This window comes from Oryctolagus cuniculus, chromosome 3 (assembly GCF_051225735.1).
Source record: "Oryctolagus cuniculus isolate XC-2025 breed Fujian yellow rabbit chromosome 3, ASM5122573v1, whole genome shotgun sequence".
Classification (NCBI taxonomy): domain Eukaryota; kingdom Metazoa; phylum Chordata; class Mammalia; order Lagomorpha; family Leporidae; genus Oryctolagus; species Oryctolagus cuniculus.
The window spans coordinates 141,423,858-141,441,496 of record NC_142869.1 but is presented as its reverse complement, the minus strand read 5'-3'; the positions used below and the strand labels follow the sequence as shown (position 1 = coordinate 141,441,496).

Here is a 17,639-nt window from a genome sequence, read left to right as displayed (position 1 = left end):
GGAATGCAAACTGGTAAAGGCATTATTGAAGACAGTTTGGAGATACCTCAGAAATCTGAATCTATTCCTCATATGACCCAGCCATCCTACTCCTCAGAATTTACCCAAAGGAAATGAAATAAGCAAATAAAAGAGTCATCTACACCTCCATGTTAATCACAGCTCAATTTATAATAGCCACAACATGGAATCAACCTAAATGCCCATCAAGCTATGGGATATGTACTCTATAGAATACTACATAGTAGTTAAAAAAAAAAAAAAAAACGAAATCCAGTCATTTACCGCTAAATGGGTGGATCTGGAAAATATAATATTTAGTGAAATAAGCCAGTCCCAAAGGGACAAATACCATATGTTTTCTCTGATCTGTGACAACTAACAGAGCACCTAAAAGGAAACCTGTATAAATGAAACTGACACTATGAGAAGCAATTACTTGAACAACCCTTGTCTTGACTGTTGAGGAACAGTTTATTATTTAATTTTATTTATTTTTTATTCTTTTTTCTCTACTTAATACCATTGGTTGAACTCCATAACTAACATAGATGTATTAAGTCAATTGAAAATAGACCCCAGTTAAAAATAAGAGCGGGAATGAGAAAGGGAGGAACTGTACAGATTGGCACACATTCTCACAGACTTACCCCTAAGGGTGAAACTAAAAACTTGCCGTGGGACTCCAATCCCATTTAGCTGGGTGGCACTAATCCCATCTTATGTGATAAAGTGATCATATTAAGTATGGAATTGATCATATAGATAGGACCATAAGTCAAAGGGATCACATAAATAAACCAAGTGCCTGGTAATAACAATAGATAGAATTAAAAAGGAGAGAAAATTCCAACATGGGAAGCAGTCCACACAGCAGACTCATAGAATTATAAATGCCCTAAACAGCACTCTGACCTCAGAATCAGCCCCTAAGGCATTCAGATCTGACTGAAAATACCATGAGCACACTTCAGGCTGGAAAGCCAAGACATAGTGGCAAAAATGATTCTGTATGAAAGATCTCTGTGAGTGAGATCCCAGTGGAAAGGAGGGGCCATCAAAGAAGGATGTACTTTTCTCTGAAAACCAACAGTTTGTGTACTCAAAAGGCTTCCAAAGCATTGGCAGCTCATTTGAAGAGCCTCAGGTGATCACTGACATCATAAATAAGAGTGTCAGTTGTTAAATCAACAACAAGAGTCACTGTGCACTTGCTCTCCATGTTGAACCTCTGTCCTTAATGAGATGTACTATGAGAATTAACAGTAAAACTTGTCTTCAAACAGTACTTTATACTTTGTGTGTCGTGTGGGTGCAAATATTTGAAATCTCTATTTAGTATAGAGTTGGTCTTCGGTATATAAAATCAATTAAAATGAACCTCAATTTAAAATGGAATGGGAGAGGGAGTAGGAAGTGGGATGGGAGTGGGGGTGCTAGGGCGGGAATGGGGGGAAGAAACACCATGTCCCTAAAAGCTATACATATGAAATTTGTATTAATTAAGTAAAAACCTTCAAAAAATAAAACTAATGTGAAGTGGATCTTTTAAATGGATTATATGGGAATCTACAAAATGTATGAAAATGTATATTATAACAAACTATGTATGCATTTCAAAGATTTTTGCATCAAAAATAAATTTATCTTTTCATGTCACTTATCCATTAAATAATGATCAAGGGATCATTTCAACAGGAAGGTATGACTATTATAAACGTATAAGCACCTAATTACAGGGCACCTGATTATTTAAAATAAATGTTAAAGGATCTAAAGGGAGGCATAGACTCTAATACAATAGTAATGGGGGACTTCAATACCCCACTTTCAGCAAGGGACAGATCAACCAGACATAAAATCAGCAAGGAAATAGCAACCAGCAGAATGGGAGCTATTATTTGGAACTATGCAACTGATGAAGGATTAATAACCAGAATATACAAAGACATCAAGAAACTCCACAACAACAACAAAAAAACAAACAACCCAGTTAAGAAATGGGCAAAGGACTTAAACGAACATTTTCCAAAAGAAGAAATCCAAATTGCCAACAGACACATGAAAAAATGCTCAGGATCACTAGCCACCAGGGAAATGCCAATCAAAATCACAGTGAGGTTTCACCTCACCCCAGTTAGAATGGCTCTCCTACAGAAATCAACAAACAACAAATGTTGGTGAGGATATGGGGAAAAGGTACCCTAATGCACTGTTGGGAATGTAAACTGGTAAAGCCACTATGGAAGACAGTGTGAAGATACCTCAGAAATCTGAATATAGACCTACTGTATGACCCAGCCAACCCACTCCTGGGAATTTACCCAAGGAAAATGAAATCAGCATATGAAAGAGTTATCTTACCCCTATGATTATTGCAGCTCAATTTACAAGAGCTAAGACAAGGAATCATCTCAAATGCACATCAACTGAAGACCAGATGAAGAAATTATGGGGTATGTACACCATGGAATACTACACAGCATTAAAAAACATTGAAATCCAGTGTTTTGCGATAAAATGGATGAAAATGGGAAACATCATACATAGTGAAATAAGCCAGTCCCAAAGGGACAAATACCATCTGTTCTCCCTGACTTATGATAACTAACAGAGCACCCAAAAGGCCATCTATAGAAGTGAAATTGACACTTTGAGAAGCAATGGCTTTGAACAACCCTGTCTCAACTGCCTAGGAACAGTTTTTTAATATACAATTTTTAGAACTCTTAACAGAGTTAATCGTATGTGTATAAAGTTAATTGAAAATAGATCTTTTTTTTATCTTTTATTTAATGAATATAAATTTCCAAAGTACGACTCATGGGTTACAATGGCTTCCCCCCCCCCATACCGTCATTCCCACCCACAACCCTCCCCTTTCCCACTCCCTCTCCCCTTCCATTCACATCAAGATTCATTTTCGATTATCTTAATATACAGAAGATCAGCTTAGTATACCTTAAGTAAGGATTTCAACAGTTTGCTCCCACACAGAAACATAAAGTGAAAAATAATAGATGATTTTTTTTAAATGATGATGAAATCAGATCAGACCTATTGTCATGTTTAATCCCAGTGAGAGTCAAGTTGGGAATTGATAATTTCTTTTTTTTTTTTTTTAACAGAAGATCAGTTTAGTGTACATTAAGTAAAGATTTCAATCGTTTGCACCCCCATAGAAACACAAAGTGAAATATACTGTTTGAGTACTCGTTATAGCATTAAGCCTCAGTGTACAGCACATTAAGGACAGAGATCCTACATGAGGAGTAAGTGCACAGTGACTCCTGTTGTTGACTTTACAAATTGACACTCCTGTTTATGGCATCAGTAATCTCCCTATGCACCAGTCATGAGTTTCCAAGGCTATGGAAGCCCCTTGAGTTCTCCGACTCTTATCTTGTTTAGACACGGTCATAGTCAAAGTGGAGGTTCTCTCCTCCCTTCAGAGAAAGGCACCTCCCTCTTTGAAGACCTGTTCTTTCCACTGGGATCTCACTCACAGAGATCTTTTTGCCAGAGTGTCTTGGCTTTCCATGCCTGAAATACTCTCATGGGCTTTTCAGCCAGATCCGAGTGCCTTTAGGGCTGATTCTGAGGCCAGAGTGCTATTTAGGACATCCGCCATTCTATGAGTCTGCTGAGTATCTCACTTCCCATGTTGGATCACTCTCCCCTTTATTTATTCTATCGGTTAGTGTTAGCAGATACTAGACTTGTTTATGTGCTCCCTTTGACTCTTAGTCCTGAAAATAGATCTTAGTAAAAAAAATAAGAATGGGAATAGGATAGGGCGGAGTGAGAGGGGTGGGAGGACAGGTGTGGTGGGAAGAATCACCATGTTCCTGAAGTAGTTATTATGAAATGTATGAAGTTTGTATTCCTTAAATAAAAGATTTTTGGGAAAAACACAACTTATGATTTATGACTTACTCACAAAGGCATGATAATTTAATTCCACCACATTATTTTGCATGATATTTGATTTCTGCCCCCTTTCAGCTAGTGCTCTTTTCTAGTCTCCTGTATTTTAATATGTATCCTTTTTCAGAATTAATTTTTATTTCATACCAAAAAGTATTCATGAAAGTGCCCAGTCTGTTTTCTGATAGCAGTGTGATTTGACAAAATCAGATACAGATAATCTTTTAATATCTGGTTTAGGGTTAACCTGAGCCACACGTGGGAACTGAAGATAAGGGAACTCACTCATATTTGGAACATGGAACTCTTTGTACCCCCTGTGCTCTTCTTAATATCACTTGTGTAGCTCATGTGTTCTCCTCAAATGTCCCCCAACTCAGACTCATAGTAGATCTTTGTTTCCTGTGTCTGATTCTCCAGGGGGGCTGTTCAATCTATGGGAAGAGCCTTCTTATATTCAGAAAATGTACATGTTACCTGTGGCTCAGTGGATAGATTCATGTGGCCTGCTTTGGATTTTTTTTTTAATGCATCCCTCCCTCTCTTGAAGTTCAGAGACATTAAAATGAATGATCCTATAACTTGGAACTAAAGTTCAAGATGCTTTCCCACACTAAGTATCTGTGTTTTGAATGGTGGTTAGATATCCATATACAGAATTAACACTATTTTACTCTACATTAAAGAGCATTTTGTGGGCTGGCTTTGGAATGAAACCACCACCAACATGCTTTTGAAATACAACCATTCAGAAAGCAGAAGCAATGCAAGGTGCAATGAACTTTCTATGGTAGAGTGCAAGAAGTAGCCACATATCTGTTCCACAAGATATGCATGCTTGATTGCAATGCATCTTTGCCATTCTTCCCCTTAAGTGATAAGGCCTGTTCCTCTACTTCCTAATTCCAGTGTTGACCCTGTGATATGCTTTGACCACCAATGGGATATCACCAAAAATGATTTAAGCAGAGGCTCAAAAATTCTCAGGTGTTGGAGTTTGCTCTCTCTTGAGGCTGGAAACCCTTCAACCATCAGGTGACCAACTAGTCACGTGGGACTTTAGACAACTAGCCTGCCAACTGGCTGACATGAATGATGCCATCCAAGCCTAGCCTGCGCCCGCTGAGTCAACTCAGTACAGAAGAACTAAGAACTGTGAAATAGAAGAAATGGTTGTGTTGAACCCTGAAGTTTTGGGACGATTTGTTATGCAGGAGTAGACAGCAATACATCTTTATGAATATTTCTTGTAATGACTTGAGATTTGTACACAAGGCAATGAGGATCATGGAAGTGGCAAAAATGATGCATTTAAAAAAAAAAAAAGTTGCCAACCGCAGAATCTTTTTTTTTTCTTTTTGACAGGCAGAGTGGACAGTGAGAGAGAGAGACAGAGAGAGAAAGGTCTTCCTTTTGCCGTTGGTTCACCTTCCAATGGCCGCTGCGGCCGGCGCGCTGCGGCCGGCGCACCGCGCTGATCCGATGGCAGGAGCCAGGAGCCAGGTGCTTTTCCTGGTCTCCCATGGGGTGCAGGGCCCAAGCACCTGGGCCATCCTCCACTGCACTCCCTGGCCACAGCAGAGGGCTGGCCTGGAAGAGGGGCAAACGGGACAGAATCCGGCGCCCGACCGGGACTAGAACCCGGTGTGCCGGCGCCGCTAGGCGGAGGATTAGCCTAGTGAGCCGCGGCGCCGGCCAGAATCTTTTCTTATTCTGGACACAAAGCAGACATTGTCCGACTAAACACAGCCTCAATTAGATACCACATGGCCAGAGCCTATAATAGGTACCACTTATATTTACTCCAGAAATTACAAACATGTTCCTTCGGTCATCCTCAACAGTTATGGCTTTTCAATGTTTCCAATGTCTTGGGGTAGGGGTGTGATAAATATGGTTTCCAAAGGGGATATTTGAATCAAACAAACTCTAGATCACCCAAGACTTACTCCTGGCTTTGGTATCTTCTCAAACTCCTGTTGCAACATCATTTTTTCTTCCTGTAAACTAGAAAACAAAAATCAATTTTGAGAAAGTACAAAAGGGTGAGTTCTTTCTGCACTCATCATTGTCTGCATTCCATTCTCAGAATGCCTTCCCACAATTCCAAGTGTCCTCATGTCCATCGTGGTGGCTTTCCTTGGACCCATAGGCCCATGGAGGTGCTTCCTAGCCCCTGCCCTCCAGGAACACTGGGCAGTCTCAACCAGCACAGCAGGTGGCTTAGCACTTTATATCTAGAAGCAAGGCCACTCCCCTAAAGTCAGCCTCCTAGACAGACTCTGGCATTTTCTTCTTTATGTGTCTTGCTTTTACTGCTGCAGCCTCCCAACCAATCCACTTGCCTGCCTCCACCCTCCGTTTTCCACCCAGCCAATGCAGTGGCTTCTTTTCTTAATGACACAAACAAGATCACACGACCTCCATGCTTGATAACTTCCCATGATGTCAGAACCAAAGTTTCAACTCCTTTCCTGAGCCTGCATGGTCTGCTGTTCCTGTCTCCCTGCCTGCCACTCTCTGGCTCTGGCCACACTGCCCTTCTTGCCAAACTAATTCTTTCCTCCTGGTCTTTGCCCTTCCTGGTCCCCCAACTGGCTTGCTTGTTCCATGACTCCCTCCTTACTTCACAAACATCAGTACCAAGCCTGAACATCCTACCCAAAGTAGCACCAACACTCCCCACGATTTCTGCTCTACTTTTCTCTGTAGTATGTATCACTACCTGACATTATAGAACACATTCGTTTATTTCCCCAGGGGAAACCCTGCTCCAGGAGGGCAGGGACATTGTTCTGTTCACCACTGCATCATCAGTGCCTCAAGATGTCTGTGCAGAGTTGGCATCCAATAAATATTACCTGAATAAGTGAAACTGCAATGAAGTTCAGTCTCATTTTCATTATTTGAAATGAAATACTTTATATGCTAGATGAGCTAAGGGCATGCATATGCAACTCTCTTTCCCCAGAATGACCCATTCTTTGCATCCAGATTGGACGAAATCCTCATGGAAATCCTGGAAGCAAAAACTATACAAGTGTTCACGGGAATGGAGAGGAGTTTTCCCGGAGCTCAGTGTTTTAGGAGGCAATTGCGTTTCTCAGACACGACGTTAGAGAGGAACAGCAATTGCGTTTCTCAGACACGACGTTAGAGAGGAACAGCGCAGAGTCACGGCTCTCACTGCCAGGAGGAGCCTCACAGGGACTCAAGAGGTACAGGAAACACAGAACCCGTGGGTCACGTGAACACTTCAAAGGGAGCACAGACTGAGACCAAGAGCCAAGGTAAACTGGATATTTACATGTGGGTATTTGAGACCAATTAGTTTTTTTTTTTTTTTTGAAAGGCAGAGTTAGAGCGAGCGAGCGAGCTATGGCTGGCATGCTGCGGCTGGTGTGCTGCGCTGATCCGAAGCCCTGAGCCAGGTGCTTCCTCTTGGTCTCCCATGGGGTGCAGGGCCCAAGCACCTGGGCCATCCTCCACTGCACTCCCGGGCCACAGCAGAGAGCTGGCCTGGAAGAGGAGCAACCGGGACAGAATCCGGCGCCCCGACTGGGACTAGAACCTGGGGTTCCGGCACCATAGGTGGAGGATTAGCCTAGTGAGCCGTGGCGCTGGCCAAGACCAACTAGTTTTAATGGTATTTTTTAGTCCAAACTATCACAACTCCGAGAGGAACTCTTAAGATGACCAGGTGCACCAACCTGGTCTATACGTCTATCTCAGGCTTGTTGGACTAAGTTCATAAAGATCTGCCTTTGGCCTTGTGACCAACACACTGTCATGTGTTCACACCATTTCCCCTTCTTGGACAAACAGGAGGACTGCATTTCACAGCCTCGCTCACATTGGATTGGGACCATGGAGGCATGCCAAAGGAAGGCGAGTGCAAGCCAATACCATTTGTCTTCCCCAGCCGTGTTAACTTGGAAGGCCTGTGCTCTGGTTGCCAAAGCTATGGGATGAAGGCTACTTTACTTGCACTTAGACTATGCTGTGGGCCAGAAACAAAATTTTATGTTATGCATTGGGATTTGAGATTTATCCATACTTGTCACAGAGCCTAGCTAAAGCCTAACATTTTTTTACTCTGTTGTTTTCACAGTTCGGTTCACAGGGATGGCTTCGGGATCCTCATCTCCAGTTCAGAACTTCCTTGGAACTCCAACTTATTATTTTCAGCTGATTTTTGGATAAGTCTAGCTGTGTGTACCAGAGAACTTTCAAACTAAAACTAACTTCTCTTCTGAAATCTGCTTTGTTTTTCCTCTTCCTTGCTCCAGTCCATTTTGCAGTGTTCTAATGAAATGTCTGAGGCAGGGTGGCCTTATCAAGAAAAAGGTGCATTTAGCTCACGATTTTTGGAGGCTGTGTAGGGTTAGCTCTGGGAAGGGCCCAACACTGGATGTTGGGAACACACACAGGAGGACAGCACAGGACTAAGAGACAGTGCGGGCTTTAGGGACCATCCTTGCATGAGACCTCAAGAGTTCCACGAGAAACACCTTATTCCCTTTCAAATCCCCACCTCTTAAAGGCTCCACGTCACCTAATATCACCAGCTGGGAGCCAAGCTCCCAACACAGGAGCCTCTGGGGAGGCAAACACCATCCAAACCTCAGCAGCACATGCCCTTCAGTCACGTCATTTTTCCAAATTAAAACCCTGTGAGTCATTCTTGAAGCTTTTCTATGTCTTCTTACAAAAGTTTCTTTCTTTTTGTCTTTCGCTTTCAGAAGTTTTAGGAGGACATACTGGGGGGCTGTCTTGTTGGGGCTCACCGAGCTTCTTGAATTTGTGGGTTTATGTGTTGGGGGTCTTTGGCCATTTGTTTTCCATCATCACACACTGTTTCTGTAACTGATGACATGAATTAAATGTCCCATGGCTGCCTAAGGCTCTGTTCACTTCATTCTTTTTTCTCTGTTTTATTCAGATTGGATAATATCTATAAATTCTGACTTTCATCATCTCTAATCTGCCATTGAGCCCGTATGTTTTTTAAAAATTTCATTTGCTCCATCAGTTTTAAAGGGTCCATGTATGTCTTCTTTGTGTTTTGAGACTTTCTATTTTCCTATTTGTTTCAAAGGGGATTGAGATTGTTGGAGTACCTTTAAAAAGTTTCTCTCAGGGTATGTGTCAGATAATCAAAGACCTCTGTCATCGCATTAGTGGTGTAGATTGGCTTTTCTCATGCAAGTTGATATTTTCCTGGCCTTTCACATGAGAAGAAATTTGGATTGTACTCTGGACATTTTGAACTTTATATAATGAGATGTGTCTTGTTTAAATCCTATGAAAAACAGATTTTTTTTGTTTAGTAGATCTAATATTAGGTTCAGGTCAAAGAATCCAGCCAACATCCTGGGGCTATGGTTTTCAAAAAACCTTTCAACACCTGTGTAGGGCTGTTCAGTTCTTTCCTGCACGGGTGCCACTGGCAGATTTTGGACCTGGGAAGTGGACTGCCTTCGTTCAGCATTCAAAGTCTTCCCTGTCTCGGGTCAGATCCACGCACGCACAGCACGAGGGAGAGCCCAGAAGCTGAGAAACAGCTCACTGCGTCTGCTTTCACGAGCTCTTCCGCCTCCAGGATCTCTCCAGCACCTTCTGGATGCTCAGCTGTTCTCTCTTTGTCCTTCAACTAGAAGAGTGATTTTTAGCTGCCTTGTGCAACCACACCACACACGTCTGCAACTTTGCTCATGCCTGGGGCCAGATAGTGGAAGGGGAGGGAGGGAGAGACAGACAGGCACTGAGAAAGAAGGAAACAAGAAGAGTAGATTTATTTCCCATTCTCTGGGGATCAGGGATCCCAAACTGGCAAAGGCTTGCTTCCCTCAGACTTGTGGCTCCTGGAGGCTCCCACTGCATGCGGCTGCTGCCGCTCCTGCCTCTAGTGGAGCTGCGGTGGAGAGGATTAAAGACAGAGGCTGAGCACTCTCTTTGAGCACTGAGAGTTCCTTTCCTGCTCCAGAGCCAAAACTAGAGAGCTTTCACTGGTGGCTTCTCGGCCCCAGTCAGTGTCCACTTCTAGATTTCATGCTGCTTAGTGTTCATACTAGGTGATATCAGAGTAGGGAAAATGATCAATTTGGGGCTGGTGCTGTGGTACAGAGGGTTAAAGCCCCAGCCTACAGCACTGGCATCCCATATGGGTGCTGGTTCGAGTCCTGGATGCTCCACTTCTGATCCAGCTCCCTGCTAATGCACATGAGAAAGCAGTGAAAGATGGCCCAAGCGCTTGAGCCCCTGCACCCACATGGGAGACCCAAGAGAAGCTCCTGGATCCTGGCTTTAGATCAGCTCAGCTCCTGCTGTTGCAGCCATTTGGGGAGTGAACCAGAGGATAGAAGACTTCTCTCAATCTTGACCTCTCTCTCTATCATTCGTCTTTCAAGTAAATAAATCTTTAAAAAATATAGAAAATGATAAGTTCACCAGCATTTCAATGGATCTTTAAATTTTGATCTTCCTCCCCAGTCTGCTTCTACTTACTTTGTGCGGGGTGGACAAGGCGGTGTATCAGGTTAAGCTGCCAGTTGACATGCCTGTATGCCCTGTTGGAGTGCCAGCTGGGGTCTGGACGACTCTCCTTCTGATTTAGTTTTCTGCTAATGCATACAGAGAGGCAACAGATGATGGCTCAAATGTTTGGGCATCTGCCACCCATGTGGGAGGCCTAGATGGAGTTCCTGGATCCTGGTTTTGGCCTGGCAAACCCAAGCCATTGTGGCCATTTGGGCAATGAACCAGTGGATAGGAAATCACTGTCTCTCTTTCCCTCCCTATAACACTTTGAAATAAATAAATCTGAAAAAAAGTGAAATAAAACCTAGCTGAGACAAACAAAAATTGAGAGACTTTGTTGCCAGTATACCTGCCTTACAAGAAATGTTAAAAGAAGGGGTCGGTGCTGTCGTGTAGCGGGTAAAGCCACCGCCTGCAGTGCTGGCATCCCATATGGGTGCTAGTTTGAGTCCCGGCTGCTCCACTTCCGATCCAGCTCTCTGCTACAGCCTGGGATATCAGTAGAAGATGGCCCAAGTCCTTGGGCCCCTGCACCCACGTGGAAGACTTAGATGAAGCTCCTGGCTCCTGGCTTCGTATCGGCCTAGCTCTGGCCATTGTGGCCATGTGGGGAGTGAACCAGCAGCTGGAAGATCTCGCTCTCTTTCGCTGCCTCTTCCTTTCTGTAACTCAGTCTTTCAAATAAACAAACCAACCTTTTAAAAAAATTAAAAGAAGCTCTTTGGAGAGGGAAAGTGATATAGGTAAGAAACCTGAATCTATATTCAGAAAGACAGAACACCAGAGAGTAGATGAAAGCAAGATAAAAACATTTTTATTGATATATCTGACAGTTTGTTCACAATTATACTAGCAATAATGTATTCAATTATGTATGTTTTAGATAAAACATACATTTTTTCTTTTTTCTTTTTTTTTTTTTGACAGGCAGAGTGGACAGTGAGAGAGAAAGGCAGAGAGAAAGGTCTTCCTTGGTTCACCCTCCAATGGCCGCCGCTGCTGGCGCACCACACTGATCCGAAACCAGGATCCAGGTGCTTCTCCTGGTCTCCCATGCGGGTGCAGGGCCCAAGGACTTGGGCCATCCTCCACTGCACTCCCGGGCCACAGCAGAGAGCTGGCCTGGAAGAGGGGCAACCGGGACAGAATCTGGCGCCCCAACCAGGACTAGAACCCGGTGTGCCGGTGCCACAGGTGGAGGATTAGCCTATTGAGCTGTGGCGCCGGCCACAAACATAGATTTTTAAAAAGATTTGTTTATTTGAAAGTCAGAGTTACGTAGAGAAGGAGAGGCAGAAAGAGAGAGGTCTTCCACCTGCTGGTTCACTCCTCAATTGGTCTCAGCGGCTGGAGCTGTGGCAATCTGAAGCCGGGGACCAGGAGCTTCTTCTGGGTCTCTCATGCGGGCGCAGGGCCCAAAGGCTTGGGCCATCTTCCTCTGCTTCCTCAGACTATAACAGAGAGCTGGATTGGAAGTGGAGCAGCTGGGACTCCAACTGGTGCCCATATGGGATGATGGCTCTGCAGGTGGTGGCTTTACCTGCTACACCACAGCGCTGGCCCCAAACATGCATTTTTAAGTGTGTTTATATCTGAGTGAAATAAATGAAAGTGATGATACAAAAGAGGGGACAAAGGAATTGAGATTTTTTTTTTTATTATGAGTTCCTTGAAGTGTTTAGTGTCATTTCTTGGATTAGTTACAAATTAGAGCAACCACTGAAACAAGCAAACAAAAATTGGATAGACTAAGAGAGCTGAGAAAATGGGATCATAAAAAAATGCTCAGTTGAAACCACAAAATACCCAGAGAAGTGTATTTGACAAAACTAATAAGCACCCAAAAATATGACATAGGCTAATCCAACTACAACAATAATACTAAATGTCAATTAGAATACAGAGATCATCAGGATGAGTCAAAAGGATGAAACCCAGTTATAGGTTGTCTGCAAGAAACTCACTTTAAATAGAAAGACATACATAGAGGAAAAGTAAATGGATCTGAATGGGTGTTGTGTTGCAGCAGGTTATCGCCTCCCGTATCAGAGCACCAGTTAAGTCCTAGCTACTTTGTTTCCAATCCAGCTTCCTGTTAATGAGTCTGGGAAGCACCAGAGGATGGCTCAGGTAGTTGTGTGTCTGTCACTTTCAAGGGAGACCGGGATGGAGCTCCTGCCTCCTGGCTTCAGCCTGGCCCAGTACCAGCTATTGCAGGCATTTGGGGAGTGAACCAGCAGGTGGAAGACCAATCTCTATCACTCTGCCTTTCAGATAAATAATTTTTTAAAATAGTAAATGGATTGAGGAAGACAAGCTGTTCTAACACTAATCAAAAGACATGAGAATCATTATATGAATTTCAGACAGAAGAATTTGGAGCATGGAAAGTTATCAAGGATAAAGAGAAGTATTACATAATGATATAAGGGCTAATTTTCTAAAAAAAATAACAATTCTTAATGTGTATACTTAACAACATAGGCTCAAAATACATGAAGCAAAACTGATAAAATTGTAAGGAAAAATACTCACGTGTAAATCAGGCATATAACTTGGAGATTTCAATATTTTAGTATCAGAAATGGACAGAAAATAAGATCGGAGTTGGTGAACTCAGGGGGCTTCCATAGCTTTGGCAGCTCATGACAAGAGCCTTGGGTGATTACTGACGCCATAAACAAGAGTGTCAATTGTTAAATCAACAACAGGAGTTACTGTGCACTTACTCCCCATGTAGGATCTCTGTCCTTAATGTGTTGTACAATGTGAATTAATGCTATAACTAGTTCTCAAACAGTACTTTATACTTTGTGTGTCTGTGTGGGTGCAAACTGCTGAAATCTTTACTTAATATATACTAAATTGATCTTCTGTATATAAAGATAATTGAAAATGAATCTTTATGTGAATGGGATGGGAGTGGGAGATGGGATGGTTGTGGGTGGGAGGGGGGTTATAGGGGGAAAAAGCCACTATAATTCAACCTCTGTACTTTGGAAATTTATATTAAATAAAAGTTCTAAAAAATGGACAGATTCAGCAGGAAGAAAATCAGGAATGACATAGGCAAATCAAACACATCATTGATCAGTTAAATATAATTGACATCTACACAAAAAAATACCAGAGTAACAAAAAAAATAGTGTATAGGGACAACACTGTGGCACATCATGTCAAGCTGCCACTTGCGACACCAGCATCCCATGTGGGAGCATGTGTTCAGGTCCCGGTTGCTCTATTTCTGACCCAGTTTCCTGCTAATGCACCTGGGAGAGCAATGGAGGATGGCCCAAGGATTCAGGCAACTGAACCCACCTTGGAGACCCAGATGGAGTTCTGGGCTCCTGGTTTTGGCCTGGTCCAGCCCCAGCCATTGCAGCCATTTGGTTAGTGAACCAGTGGGTGGAAAATTTGTCACTCTGCCTTTTCAATAAATAGTTTTTTTTTTTTTGTTTCGTTTTAAAAAGAAATAATAGTAGGCAGTACCCAAAGTAAATAGAAACATATGGTTCCTTTCACTTGTTGATGAGCATACAAAAAACCCCACATTTTTATTTTAACTGTTAGGATGAGAAGACACATTGTTAAAAATGGGATTTTGGAAATTGCTTCAAATAGAGTTGGCTTGAATGTTCTAAACAAAATAAATAATCACCAGTTGGATAAAACTGCTTGTTTATTTTCTTCTCCCAGTAATCTTATTTTGAACTCCATTTTGTCTACTAGACTTCCTGAAGACTTCAAAGAGAAATAATTTTCTACTTTTCTTTTCATTCTGTATTAAATGGCTGTTGAGTAAGTATCAAAGAAGTCACAAGCTTTTCCAAATGTGATCAACACAGACTTTATAAAATACAAGATTCAGCTATGGAATAGAAGTTGAGGATGTGTGGAGTGTTATTCCACTCGCTGTTAAGCAGATCCCACCAGCCTGCAGGTCTGGGGACATGGAACTAAAGCTGTGGGCCCACCAGACTTCATTTGTATGAAATTTTATTCACAGTCATGTAGACTAGTGCTAGTGTATTAAGTATGTGTCACCTGGACTTTAAGATAGGTCAGTGTCCCAGATCACAAGGTTGCGTTGATTTATGCAAAGTTTTCATTTTTTAGCGCTTGCACATAGCTCGGCAGTAGCTTACATCCCCGGTATTGATCCTATGCCACAGCATGTGGCCACCAGAGGGCGGTAATGTGTTGCCATCATTTGGTTCCAAAGCCCACTTGAGGTTCAAAATGGTCACACGAAGCTGTTCCACAAGCATAGGACTTAGCACCCTGTCTTTAAGCAGACAGAAGATGATCTTTTCTTCAAACACACACAGTGTACTCAGTTCTTTAGGACATTTTAAACTACATTTCTAGCTTGCATTTTCGTTTTAATTGAGAAATGCTGGTTGACTTGTATTTCCTTCAAAAGATGTGTATTTTTTTCTATTTATAGAAAGATCCTAATTATATCAGATGATGGTTGATCACTTTTATTTCCCAATATCTTTTAATAAAATTATATTAAAGGTGTGGTGGTTGAATCTGACTTCTACCTAACAATTATTTTCTAAAGTGGCTAAGTAGACGTCATAATGAGTAACTGAATAGCTATTTTCAGGGTTCTCTATGGGTGGATGTGCTATAATGAAACAATCCTGAATGCTCTATCATACGCTGAGCCTACTGAACAACCGACACCTTACACGCGTCATCTGTGAACTTCACAGTCATCTCGGGTAGGCGTTGGTATCTCCATTGTGTCATAAAGAAACAGAACTTCAGCAACTTTTCCAAGGCCACATAGTAAAGGCTAAGTTGACAGGTAGACCCTCCTCTGCCTCCAGGGCTTCTTAGTAACCAGTGCCCCTGGAATGTCTTGTCCCCCTCCCCCAATATTCCACTATTCTAAAAGAATACAAATTTGCTTTCAACCTTTCACTTTTATAAATAATGATGTAATAAATCTTTGTGAATTATTTTTTTCGTTTGGTACTATCATTTATACATGGCATTACTAGAGCAAAAAGAGCTTTTGTATGGGCTTCTTGAACCTGAGTAATTTAAGAAACATTCTGGAAAAATAGAACTAAAACATAAGCTTATTTTTGTGCAAGAAATTTTGCAATCTATGCACACAAGGGGTCCTTAAAAGTTCATGGAAAGTGAGTACTATGAAAAATTACACATAGATTTTAATTTTTTTGCATGAAAATAAATTTCTTCTAATTTCAGGATTCCACAAATTTGTTGAAGTACCCTTATACATTAACTCCTAGCTTTTTAAACTCACATTAACTTTTTAAACAGGAACAGGTCATCAAAGAAGGAGGTACCTTTCTCTGAAGGGAGGAGAGAACTTCCACTTTGACTACGACCTTGTCTAAATATGATCAGAGCTGGCAAACTCAAAAGGCTTCCATAGCCTTGGCAACTCATGACAAGAGCTTAGGGTGATTACTGATGCCATAAACAAGAGTGTCAATTTGTTAAGTCAACAACGGGAGTCACTGTGCACTTAGTCCTCATGTAGGATCTCTGTCCTTAATGTGCTGTACATTGTGATTTAATGCTATAAACAGTATTTTTCACTTTGTGTTTCTATGTGGGTGCAAACTGTTGAAATCTTTACTTAATATATGCTAAACTGATCTTCTGTATATAAAGATAATTGAAAATGAATCTTAATGTGAATGGAAGGGGGGAGAGAGAGGGAAAGGGGAGGGTTGCGGGTGGGAGGGATGTTATTTGGGGGGGGGAAGCCATTGTAATCCATAAGCTGTACTTTGGAAATTTATATCCTTTAAATAAAAGTTAAAAAAAATCTTAAATAACTAAAACAGAGTCAGGAAGCATCACAATACCAGATTTCAAACATACTACGTAGCAGTTACCATCAAAACAGTCTGGTACTGGAAAAAAAATAAACTTATAGACCAACAGAACAGAATAGAAAACATGAAATTAATCCATGCATCTGCAAAAAAAATTTTTTTTATTGTATTTGAAAAGTAGAGTAATAGACAGAGATTGCTCATCAGTTGGTTCACCTCTCAAATGCCCACAACAGCTGGTACTGGGACAGACCAAAGCTGGGACAATCCCGGTCTCCCATATGGGGGGATGGGACCCAGCCGCTTGCGTCATCACCTGCTGCCTCCTGGAATATGCATTAGCAGGAAGCTTGGAACAGAAATAGCCAAGATTTGAAACCAGGCACTCAGATATTTTTCAATGTCGAAGCACTTTTGGATTTACCTCTTTTCTGCAACGAAACAGCCCCAACTGAAGCCATGTCTCCAAGGGTTTTGGCTGTTGGGGAGGAAGAGGTGAGGCAGGAAGCTACGTGTGGGAGCCACCACTCGTCGTGATGGAGCAGGAGTAGGAAGAGAATGAATGGGTGGGAGTCGTGTAAAGGCAGGTTTCTGAACCAACCCAATAACCTGCTCAGAGTAGGAGCTCCCCGAGCCGCAGTGGGCCGCTGGGGGAGGCTCTCAGCTCCCTGTCCTGGGTATTCCTAGGATCGGACTGGTGGGCCCCGAGAGAAGACCCAGGTGACTGGGCTGAGAACCAGCTTTGGCACCAACAGCTCTTACAGGAGAGAGGAAGTAGGACTCAAGGAACAAGCTTGTAGAAAATGCAAATGTCACTTTGGGTTGGGAGGTTAGAGCTTGTGCAGAAGTCAGTCTTTCGGTTTGGGGTTGGATCTGCCTTTGCCATGAGTATCTCAGGGGTTTCCCTTTCAGTGGCTTGAGGCCAATCCTCTGAGCAATCTGCTCTAAGCTTGTTCTGCTAAGACGCAGCTTACACTAGTTGGGGAACGTCTGGTCCATGGGCCATATGAGGCCCACATGATCATTTGGTCTGGGCCCTGCCAAGGCAACCACAGTTGGGACTTGAGCTTCAATAAATCTACAGCAGGCTAATTTTTCAGTTGATGATTTTGTATGGCCCATGAATGACGTTATATGTGTCCAGATGGCAAAAAAAAAAAAAGTTTCCCCACCCATGCAAGGGGAGCAAGAGAAGACTAAAAAACAAGCTTAGAAGGTAAAATTGGAACCTGCTGTGATTTCTACCTACTACTAAGCCTGACTGCTCTCACATTCTGACTTTGCAGAACTCCAAGTGCATTGCTAGAAACAGCCTTCCTCACCGGATCTGTTGGCTGCTTGGTTCC

General features: G+C 42.4%; 1 protein-coding gene across 1 annotated transcript in view; it reads right to left on the bottom strand.

The window, feature by feature from the left end:
• Positions 1-17,639, bottom strand: part of CCDC146 (coiled-coil domain containing 146) — a 205,739-nt gene that overhangs the window by 59,392 nt on the left and 128,708 nt on the right. Inside the window, exon 5 of the mRNA XM_002712021.6 lies at positions 5,877-5,934. Within this exon, the coding sequence (XP_002712067.3) occupies positions 5,877-5,934 (58 nt within the window). The remainder of the gene's footprint in view (positions 1-5,876; positions 5,935-17,639) is intronic.